We start from the raw sequence: 12,179 nt of genomic DNA on the forward strand, positions 1-12,179 counted from the left end.
ATGATTGTGATCATAGACAAAATATATTCATGGTTGCTATTGCATTGTCTTTGCATCATGGTGATATCAGAGAAACCTCCCAGGATCTATGATTCTTCCCTATGCAATGTGAATAGATATTCTGTTTCAACACCCTCACCAAAAGTGAGGTACATTTCCTCGACACCTAGAACCAGTTGAACCGAAAACGTCCAACAGGCTTGTCCAGTTCTTCGTCACTCTTTCGCTGACTGTGTAGCAAGAAAAAGACCGTGTCCAATGAGTGAAGGATGAAAGTAACTGAAACCTGGAGTCAAGCCCCGCCCTCCAGCTGATAACATAAGGACCTATTGAACGGATGGTTTTCAAACACCTGTGCTTAATGTTCACTTCATTGTTGCAAGGCAGCTTAGGCAGGTAGGGAGGCCGACGGGACACAATACAAAGCGTTTGGCCGGAGCATAAGGATTCTCGCCGCCTGGGGACATACTGGAGGTTTGATATTTTGTTACATGGCTATTTGTAATTCAGCTTACTGAAATGACAACTGTTTTATCAGAGTCGTATGGTTAAATCAGGGCGGTGGCGGATTGTTTCAAAATATTGTCATTTTGATTGGAAAATTGCTTCAAATGTAACTTTTTCCCTGCAAGACATCGCAGTCTGTGCACTTAACAGCCCCCTAGACAGTAGCGCAAATAATTGTACATTTTAATTCCAACAGTTTTGTGACAGCCAAGTTTCACGTAGGCTACTGGAAAGCAATTTTGTGTTTGAAGGCTGTCCATGAAAACAGCCAAATATAGCTATCTATGGGTTAATGCCTGTGCTTGACTATTTTGCTCAATGCAAAACATTAGTATGTATTCTGCGTAACCGATACGTTTAATTGTGATTTGTTTTAGACAGGGGAGGCATCATTTACATATAGTGCAGATTACGGAAAGCGAATTCTCTAAACCTCACTTTTGTTTGTAAGGCCTGTGGCACAATAATTGTGCACGTGTGTATAGCCTAAAGCCTACTATATAGGCTATACTACTACTACTACTACTGGCCTGTATCTCTAGAATCTCAGCCGGTAGGCATGGCAACTTCAAACCAGTACTACTGAATTACAGCAATAGTTTTTGTTTGAGTCATTTCCACGTTGCTTGACACTGACACACCTTGCTGGGGGAAAAAACCTGACATGTCGGATTTCCTTATCTACCCACGAAGGTGTACTGAATGATATGGGCAGGGTGATTTGTTTTCTATTTGGATAAAGTACCATTATATTAACGTGTATTTAAAACTAAAGAGGAATGCCACTCTGAATACTGTTCACTGTATGAGAACTGTCTCTCAAACTGAACTGCATATAAATCAATAAGTAGTTCTGTATTAGAACGAGACTGTGAATGTTTCCTACTATACCATTAGTCAGGATCAAGTTATAGCCTACATTGTAATATAAAGCACATTGGTTTTAGTTTTACATTGAATTGACTGTACATTTTGTTTAGACTCTTTGTTCTTACAGGATTGTGTGATTCACAGGCTTTGGGAAGGTTAATATTAACCACATAACCTAATTTGATCTTAAATCTCTTGTAAAATGTGTTATTTGAGAGACTGGGTATGTTACCTGCTTTAATTGTTTATTGTGCTGTACTATTGTGCTGTAACTTTACTGCACTGCAGTGCTTGTGTTTACTTCTAACTTCTGGAAAGTGAATTGAAGCTCTGATCCTGACATTTCTGTGAAAACAATTGATCCATTTGGAGTGAACAGTTGTTAGTCTCTTTACAGTGAATGACATCATTTTTTCATAGGCTACCCTCTTTGGAAACGACTAAGGCTTATGCACACCAGACATACCGGTAGTCAGGGAACAGGCATGTAAAATGACCTGCACAGTGCACACCATCTATCTACATTTGCACATTAGGGCCAACTTTATTTAAGCAAACAATGGACTATCGGGCATCTGCTGACGACAAATGATAGCAACACAGATAAATGGATCTATAACCAATCACAGCATCCCTCAATGTTGGGGATGAGGCCATCCCATGGTGATCCTATTTGAATAAGCGATCTCTGTTCCAGCAGAAGATTATGTTTAGGGAAGGATTGGGGGGAAAAGCAACAATTAGAATACGTATTTGATGTATCTGTGTAGCCCCTCTCGGAACCCCCTGGGTCAGCCCAATCCGAACCGAACCGGGCTGACCCGTAGGGTCCCTGTGTGGTGATGTGTTTTCGTATGGAAATGATGGAACGCGGACATAAATACCTTCGGTAACGTGCTTTCTGCGCTGTTTGAGGGCTTCTGTTCGTTTGAGGGCTTCTGAATGTGTGAACTCTAGTTTACAACGTACACAGCTGCAAAGTATTTTTAATCTATGTTTGACCGATTTGGAAGCTTTGATTCCTCTCTTCCTTCCTTGTTTATTTACTGTTTATTGTACCGCCTCCCGCTGTGCGGTTGGCTTGTGCGAGGCTATGTTCCTGCCTCTGATCTATCATAGCTATAGCCACTAGCTAGCCAGATAGGCGGTACAATGAGGTGTCAATAAATAAGGAAGGAAGAGAGGAATCAAAGCTTCCAAATTGGTCAAACAAAGATTAAAAATACTTAACGGCTTCCGCGGCACAGGAGAATTCGCAGCGGTATTTATAGGTACTTATAGTTCACACATTCAGAAGCCCTCAAACGAACAGAAGCCCTCAAACAGCGCAGAAAGGACGTAACCGAGGTATTTATGTTTATTTATGTTCGCATACCAGGTGGCATAGGACCCCATGGCTACTGGGTCTCAAAAATGTCAGAAACTTCAGTACCATTGGGTTCTGACTTGTGGGGCTAGTATTTGTGTTGCTTGAAGAAGGTCTTTATATTGTCTGAAACGTTGCTTAAATAAAGTTGTCCCTATTATGCAAATTTAGACCTTTTTATTTTAGGCTACTCTTAAAATAATAATTGGATACCCGATACCTCTGGCTTGAAATGTTCTTTCAATGCTCATGGTAAAACTACAGTTTTTGACGAGGACAAGAATCACACTTGTGTGAAGTGGGGCGAAGTATTTATAAAACCCTGATGTCTTGCGTTGTCATTTACTGCCCTAAAATCCTTAGACTTGCATGGCAAAAAATACTGTACATAAGTTTAACTACTCAAAAAAATTCCATTAACTTGGCCTGCAACAAATTACATCAAACTACCCTAAACAAATTGATGTCCATAGACTTGGGTGGCCACGTGAATTTATAATTGGGCTCTAAACAAACATTAAAACTCCATAGACTTGGCTGCCACATGATGCAATTAAGACAGCCATGCATTGGAGGGACTAGCTAACATGACTCTGCCAGATTGAAGTAGCTTGCTTCACACTCGTTTCACAAACTCCTTCCATCTGGTATAACTGCAGCCAAATCAGGCGGGCCCTTTTTTTCCCAAGCTACTTTGTAGGTGATTGGCAGATCCCGCTCGTAGCTGCCGCTGATTGGTCCGAACTGCGATTCCAGATGGAGGCTGTGTTGTGAACTTGTGAATCAATACTGCCCCATCTGGTGGAGTCAGGTTAGGGTCTAGTGCCCCTAAAGAATAGAAGTTCTCTAAATGTTTCTCAGTTTGTCTCTTTAATGTCATGTTCCCACAGAATCTTCACATCATCATGCTGAATAAATTATGCCTATCTATTCACTGAGTGGAGCACAAATCATTGTTCTCTTCATACATGTTTCCCATGTTCTTTTCAAACGAAAGTGGAGAGTCACTAATCACTTGAACCCTAGCCACCATGTTTTGGGGAGAATATTGGTCAAACATGGCAGATCTACAGTACAACATGTTGCGAGCAATGCCGAGCATGTAGATCTGGCTAATTTTGGTAGCTTTGACTGGGTCCACTTCAATATATGCCAGTGACCTCCTGCCTCAACTAACCTCTAACCTTCCACTTTCAGGTTGGCAGTACGGATCTAGTAAAAAGATGGATTTCAGTACAATAAAGTCCTCGCTTGCCACAGTTACACAGATGTATGATGAGTTCTTCACACATTCTGGTGAGACTTTGTCCGTTCTTATTTTGCTTACTTAAGGGGGTGACCTTGCACCACAACTGCATATGACTTGAACATGTAAACAAAGAACTGCTTCTATTTCAGACTCCAGGACAGTGGATTGGTTCCTCATTTCCTCACCTATACCCCAGACTATCGTCATTTTGGCATACATCTACTTTGTAACATCGCTTGGGCCCAGATTAATGGAGAATCGCAAAGGATTTGACCTCAAGGGAGTCCTTGTAGTCTACAACTTTGGTGTGGTGGCCCTCTCCCTCTATATGATCTATGAGGTGGGTTGCCCCTGTCCTTCATCAGTTTCCATTAATATCTCTAATCTGCAGTACTTTGTCAATGCTTTATTGTAAACCTCAACTACATGCTTTTGCGTTTAAGGGTACAATGAACCATGACAACACTTTAGTCTTTTCTTGTGAAATATTATTTTCGGTGAGCAACGCCAATGTGCGATAGAATATTTGTGTGTGTGTGTGTGTGTGTGTGTGTGTGTGTGTGTGTGTGTGTGTGTGTGTGTGTGTGTGTGTGTGTGTGTGTGTGTGTGTGTGTGTGTGTGTGTGTGTGTGTGTGTGTGTGTGTGTGTGTGTGTGTGTGTGTGTGTGTGTGTGTGTGTGTGTGTGTGTGTGTGTGTGTGTGTGTGTGTGTGTGTGTGTGTGTGTGTGTGTGTGTGTGTGTGTGTGTGTGTGTGTGTGTGTGTGTGTGTGTGTGTGTGTGTGTGTGTGTGTGTGTGTGTGTGTGTGTGTGTGTGTACCGCAACAACAACCCAAAATGGGTTCCCGTCTTGAAAGGTAAAAACTCAAAGGTGTTCCTTCCCTGTTCCTTGTTTAAGTGAAGCTAAAGAAACTATCAATAACAGAAGGCCAGTGTTTCTGTTAAGTTTTAGAAGGGTGATCTGACCAGGGTATTATGCCTGCAAGCCATTTTGGTGTCTTTTTGACATGGGGTTAAACCTGAAAGGCCGGTGTGACTTCCTGTAAATTCTTAACAAGTGGATACTGATCTGTACCTCCTTCGTTCTCATTGTTCAGCCCCAGTAAAAAGAACGTGTGTGTGTCTTTTTTTCTCCCCTCAAACATAACTATACCCTGTTTTAATGGTCATAACGTGAACAATTTTGTTGAGTAAACACGCACGCACACACTGTAAGATCAAACGGTATCTCCCAGATTTGCACTCTTTCTATTGGGAACCTTCCCACCCCCCCTCAGCCAGTTGTTTCTATTGGGAACATCCCCACCCCCCTCAGCCAGTTGCTGATGCCAGTTTTGTGCACCTTGTTCCTCTGTAGTTTGTGATGTCAGGCTGGGGTACTGGATATTCCTTCCACTGTGACCTAGTGGACTACTCAAATTCACCACAGGGTGTGAGGGTAAGTTATCTCAGTTCAATCTTCATTAGACTTGGTAGACAATTGTGTTAATTCCTCCATGTTGAGAGACTCTGTCTTCCATGCCAGTAGAAAAATTACAATTATTATTATTAATATTATTATTATTACAATTCCAGGACTTAAAAATACAAAACATTTATGCAATGAATATTGACACTTCCCCCCCCCCCCCCCCCCCCCCTGTCTCTAGATGGCGGCAACCTGTTGGCTTTACTACTTCTCAAAGTTCATTGAGATGTTGGATACAGTAAGTGGCATAGTATTTGTAAACGCAATGAGTTTTGCAATGAGCCTTCCAAGGCTACAGATTTTATTCCTGTAGCCTTGTTACCAGCTTTTTGTGTGCTTTTCTTCTTAAAATAATGGCATATTCCCCCATTGTCTATCCCAATCCCACTCCCCCTAAATAAGACTCAATGGAAAACTGCCATTTTGCTCTAAGTTTGAACTTTTGGATGTGTATGTTTGCCAGATCTTCTTTGTGGTGAGGAAGAAAAACAGCCAGTTGACATTCCTCCATGTATTTCATCACTCGATCATGCCTTTCACCTGGTGGTTTGGAGTTCGCTTTTCTGCAGGTACTGTACACTGTTTTCAATTTGAAAGTCATGTTTTTATTTTATTTGAAAGAATACGAGACAGACCGAAATATCAGTCTGACCGATACATCGGCCATTATTATGGTATCTGCAATTATGCAGCTGATTATGTCCCAATTTTCTATATTCAGCTATTAGTGTAGATTTTGGTCATACACAAACATTAAATTCCCATTGACAAATGACAATGAATGGATAATGTACGTCATATGTGGATAAGCAAATCGACATGTTATGTCATGATTATGTATGATAAGGGCGCCCCTCACTTCACACAGGTGTTTTTATTATGGGGGGGGACCACGAAAATTGCTTTAGTGAAATGGCATATCTGTCAATTTATGAGTGTGTATATTTAAGTGTTCGTTATTTTGTGTGTGTCTGTTTACCTAAGTTAAATAATCACATATTGGATTTCAACATTTGAAATGCCTTTCATTTGAATACCTTTTATGGTATTCTTAGTTTCAAGATTTTTCTTTTATTCTTCTTTGCATGTCCTGATTGTCATCTCCCTTTATTGTAGGTGGTATGGGAACATTCCATGCCCTGCTGAACTGTGTGGTCCATGTCATCATGTATACATACTATGGCATGACTGCCCTGGGCCCCAGTTACCAGAAGTATGCCTGGTGGAAGAAATACCTCACCACTGTCCAGCTGGTATGTACAATTGGTTTGTTAGCTGGTCTGACATTAGCTCACGTATACAGCTTTGACGCCTAGTGCATAACGCTAAAATAAGTAAATTCGGTGTATCTGAGGTTATAAGTGACAGCTGTCAACTTGTGACGACTGAAATGGTGACGAATGAGTCAATTTTGATGTGCGACTCAAGAAAGGGGTGCAGTGCAAATCATCGGTGTATCTAATTTTTGTTTGAAAGTCATGAGTGAGCTTCAGCAAAATCATTTGTATTGTTCCATGCCCCATTAACGCCATAAAAGGCAACTGGAATCTAATGACTAGAGCTTAGTGAATGATGCCCAAAGTCTTTAGTTTTGAGAGGGTGTCACAAGTTGGTAAGTAATTACAAACTGTCTTCGTCTATGGTAGATGTGAGAATACCTTTTTGTTAATCAATTTAACTTGATCAATCATTGCCTTCTTCTGTTCCTTCCCAGATCCAGTTTGCGACTATTGCGTTGCACATCTCCCAGTACTTCTTTATACGAGATTGCCCCTACGAGTTTCCCATCTTCATCTACATCATCGGTTCCTACGGACTCATTTTCCTGTTCCTCTTCCTCAACTTCTGGTATCATGCCTACACCAAAGGCAAGAGGCTTCCCAAGTCACTACAGAATCAGACCTGGGAACACCATTCTAATGGAATTATGAATGGCAATGCCAACCATGACAAAGATGAGTGATTCAGAACTCTACTTTTTTTGGGGGGTGGACTTAATAAGCAGACCACTATGGGAGTGAACTAGTTGTGCCTCAATTCCTCTGGACTGTACTTTCGTTTACACTCCGAATTGTATATGCAAAGGCAATTTATATGACCAAAGCTGTATTAAGATGTATATCAAACCTATTTTCTTTTAATCAAAGTTGTGATTGTTTTATCGCTAAAACTAAAGTCTTTAGTTCTCACAAAGGATGCATATGTTTCTGGCAGTCTACTGTAGTTTCTCTCTGGAAGTTGTAGTCTGAAATCACATGCCAGAATTCCGCAAAAGCATCCAATTGCCATTGAAACTGAACAACCCAATCATAATCTTGTTGCAAGAATAGTTTTAAGGAATTGTCATGATTTGCACTGAAATGTTAAGATCTATGTGTAGGCTTAGTGCAACATATTGACTGTATTTTACCTAATTTTTACATTGGGAGTTTTATAATTGCTAGTTATTTGTAAAATATTTTGTATATATGGAAATCTTTGTATTGTATATTGTCGTTCGTCGTTACTCCTATACTGTAGATGCCGATGGGTTGTATTCCCAGCTGCTGAGTGGTATGCTCATCAAAACCATTCCGTTTTATGGCATAGCCTTAATTTAATATAACTGCATTTTCCATATGATGTTGATGGGGACAGATGACACGGAAGGATGTGATGCAACACTGTCGTTCTTGCAGGACCTAGAGCTTAGCTTCACTGCACTACCATATTTCTTTCTTCTCACATAACCTTAGTTAATATTTAAATTACTGCACACACCATGAAAGTCTATATTGTGCTCCACAGTCAACGTGAATTAGCATTTTTCTTGTTTCTACTTTAGAAAAGTTGCGTAGCAAACCATTGAGTTAACATAACAGTTAACCCATTCCTTGTTACAGTTGAAAGTGGGCTTGGTTACTCTTATGGTGACATGGGGCACAATATTTGGCTTGATGTGGGTGGAGTGGACACAAATGTAAAAGGGGAAAAAGGGTCTCTTGTTTTGTACACATAATGTGGCTCTGTGAATGTTATTCGTTTTGATCAGTGCCTCTCTTCACGGTTGACACTACTGGTGTAGCTTTGACTGTCCCAATACATGAATTCTGTATGAATGACTTGATGTGCATATGAGTATTTTATATTTTATGTCTATTTATATTTAAATTAAAAAAAAATGGATAAAAATGTTTTTCTTACTTTCTTATTGTCATTTTAGTTTTGAGCTGAACCTTATTTTATACTTTCGTGGCAGAGACTATCCTATGTTTAGTCCCCTGCATGTCATTATCCGTCCATCAATGAGCCTCGTGGTGGCACATTTTTACATTAGTTTAATGTATTTGTCTAGTTTAGGAAGAGACACGAAACTGAGGGTAAAGAGACTAGTTGGATTGGGACGGCTAAATTAATTTAGCATTAAAATGCCAAAGTGCAACAGCAGTTTGGTATTTTAATTTATGATGCCACTATGATGCAGAGGTAGCCTACTACATCTCTATCCTCAGTTTCGTGTCTCTTCCTAAACTAAACCGCCTTCTAATGAGAGCGCAAAATCTGTCTTGGAAGAGCCACCCATTGACTAATCTAATATACGGCAACATTCCCCGTGTTTCTTCACTAGCCCGATCCAGAAGAACACAGTTTCCGGCCACTGCTACAGAGCTGACAATGAGGTTTTATCTCCCCTTCTCTGGAGTCCTGCCTCAAAGCAGACCAGAGGTAGAAAACTGTCGTTCCCTGATGTCATCGCTAGGGACACAGGCATCGGTAAGCAGGAACTGGGGATGGCAATGAAGGACCGGGAAGTCTGGTGTGATATTGTGAAATCCACGATCTCGACCGTGGTCGAAAAATGATGATGATGATGAAGCAGCATTGTTGCGTGGTGCAGCGCGAGAAGAAAGCAAAAGTCAAAACTATGGGAATAGGAACTGAATGAGCACGGGGAAATTATAGATAATAGACTTCACTTTTTCTGAGGGGTGGGGTTATTGGATTTGAACAGTGTAGTGAGATAGCTCATCTTTACATTTTAGTTTTCTTCAGGTCTTATTGGTCAGTTGGTGTATATACTGTATATACTTAGCCCCCCCCCATCATGTTAATCGTCAGTCCCACAGAAGGCGCTGTAATTCTTTGTGTGCTGGGCATTAGGCCAAAATGAAAGAAACCACCTAATACTGTATGTTTTGTTGGCAAATTTATGTTCTAGCTACGCCCAAATGTTTCATTAAGTTTGATTTGTAATCCACTTTATTAAAAATGTATGCACACTCAACAGTTACCAAGGGTAACTGTCCTTGGTCATAAGTCAGACATATTGTTTATAACTCTAGTCTGTAGTCTGTACCACTAAAATATGTTGCTGCTTTCAGTTCATCAGATCCCTTAGGCCAGATGACCATAATCCAAACTGCGAGCAGATCTTGTTTTTCCCCCATCAAGCTGCTGTTCTACCAATTCAACAGAGTAATCAGATTTGCCCTATTCATCAGGATCATGACCATCTTCATCCTTGTATTGATGAGAACATCCAGTCCTGTTCTACCTTATGCTTCACTCAACTCTCACACATGCATGCAGGCATAAAAGTAGAGAACACGCTAATAATAATATCTGGGACTTATATAGCGCTTTTCCAATACCCAAAGATGCTTTACACGTGTGGGGGCCGGGGGGGACATGAGAAAATGACAACTTTATTAGAAAAACAAGTAAAATAATAGTAAAAACCAATAAAAACAGTACATGTAACAGGTTAAAAACACAGTGCGGTTTTGAAGGTGGAGAGTGAGGGGGCATACCGGATGTGTATGTGCTAACCTACTCCTTTTTCAGTGAACACCGAGTTGGTAAATGTTCACAGAAACCATGTTCGTTACACAGTAAATGAGATATTGTCAGCGCTGTTGGCAATGCAAGATAACACTGAAGCTTCTACAATCATGTGCCATTCTGCATGAGAGCACACAGCAGTGCAGTTTAGACAGCAGTGCTGTCCAGCATTCAAAGGCATGGACCCATCCATTGCTACTATGAGCTCCAACAACTTCTGTCGCTCTGAGCATGCCTCCCTGGCCTGGGCCGACCTAGCGGTCCAGGCACCTATAGGCTGGTAATCCAGCCTGACAGCGTGTTGTGGGTTCGATCCCAACGACATTTGCTGCACGTCTTCCCCCCCATCTCTCTCCCTGTTTCCTTTCAACCTAAGGCAAAAAGCCCCAAAAATATATTTAAAATAACAAAACAAGAAACAAAGCATGCCTCCCTGGCATTATGACTTCAAATCAATATTGTGATCAGCTTTATTGTCACAGTAAAAAAGTGGGTGAAATTCGCTTTTGTGCATAGTTCCCATCATGTAATGTTTCCAAGAAAATTTACTAAAAACTAAAAAGCACTTTAGAGTTTGAGGGAAAAAAATCTTCTTTAAACCATGTTCTCAAACATTTTCATGTCAAGGACCCCAAAAACAATGTAGGCCTACTTGGCTGCCCAGTGCCAGGGATCACACCATACATGATTTCATTTGTGTTTTTAGATAATTATTTTTTCTTCCAAAATAGCCATCTACAGTAGGCCTACAATCTCAGAACACGTTCTATTTTCCAATATCTGATATTTGATCTTTTTTGTGATGTGATTTCAATATCTAATTTTCCAATGATCTGAAAAGCCTATAAAGGCCTGCCGCCTGGTTAAACTGATTCTGATATTATATATTAACTCATTTTGCTGGGTACTAAACTCAACTCAACCACGTCCACTGGGGGACCCCAGAGCCCACTTTGACAACCAAAGCTTTAAAAGTTTAAACCATTTCATTTTATGAACATCATCTATGGACAAATTGGACATAATCTAAACTATTCATACAATACACAGTAGAGTACAATTAAAGACAGGCTTTTCCAATTACAAATAAAATAGAATAGACACACACTGACACTACCAGTGTGACACTGGTAAACGAGAACGGACTACTTCCTCCAGCGGAGGGACTACAGGGCAGACCAGAGGAGAGAACTCCCCTGACAGTCGCGGCAGATTTCAAAATATCTTCTCCTGCATGGTTGACGTGTGTGAAATTAATTATGTGAATCATACTGCAACATGAGATATGACCATACACGGCCTGTAGTGATTCACGTAAACGTAACCACAGTGATTTGAATCGTCAAGAGGTAGGTTCATTTGTTTTCTTAAGTAGCCTAGCCTAGTATTTACATAATAGACTTAGAGGCTGGCAGCCAGACGAGCCATGCAGTAGCCTAATATTTTGTGTTTTCATTCTGGTCCATAGCGTTAATGGACCAGATTCACCAGAGATGGTTTTTCATATGATTCTTAATGAAGTTTTTCGCTCGAAAAGCTATCCACAATTAAGCGGGGCACATGGGGTGGCGAGTCAAGTTATGTGCGAGTCGACTTGTTGTTGCTAAAAACTCAAAACACAGCTCGGTGTCATGTCAACTGTGTGTGTGTGTGTGTGTGTGTGTGTGTGTGTGTGTGTGTGTGCATTGTTTCCCCAAACACTTGCCAGCATTTGTTTTGGTGAGTGATTTTGTGATTTATGAAATAGCTTTTGGTCAGACTCATCTAAAGTTTTGTCTTCAAGGAAACTGACTTTTTATGAAGCCATGGAGTGGACTAACAAAAACTGGTCAACATACATTAGCCTAGTAGTAGTAGCCTACCTCAATGTTCTATGCAATCAGACAAATTGAAACCTCTGCC

The 12,179-nt window shown here is 40.6% G+C and overlaps 1 protein-coding gene across 1 annotated transcript; it reads left to right on the forward strand.

The window, feature by feature from the left end:
• Window positions 1–363: 363 nt before the first annotated feature.
• Window positions 364–8,606, forward strand: elovl7a (ELOVL fatty acid elongase 7a). Its single transcript, XM_080765908.1, has 8 exons — window positions 364–474; window positions 3,941–4,039; window positions 4,142–4,332; window positions 5,346–5,426; window positions 5,638–5,694; window positions 5,920–6,025; window positions 6,573–6,709; window positions 7,171–8,606. Exons 2-8 carry the CDS (start codon window positions 3,967–3,969, stop codon window positions 7,417–7,419), a joined length of 894 nt encoding a protein of 297 aa, XP_080622034.1. The 5' UTR covers window positions 364–474; window positions 3,941–3,966; the 3' UTR covers window positions 7,420–8,606.
• The last annotated feature ends 3,573 nt before the right edge of the window (window positions 8,607–12,179 follow it).

The sequence above is a fragment of the Protomyctophum bolini genome (genome assembly GCF_963924005.1).
Source record: "Protomyctophum bolini genome assembly, chromosome: 6".
NCBI classification, from domain to species: Eukaryota; Metazoa; Chordata; class Actinopteri; order Myctophiformes; family Myctophidae; genus Protomyctophum; species Protomyctophum bolini.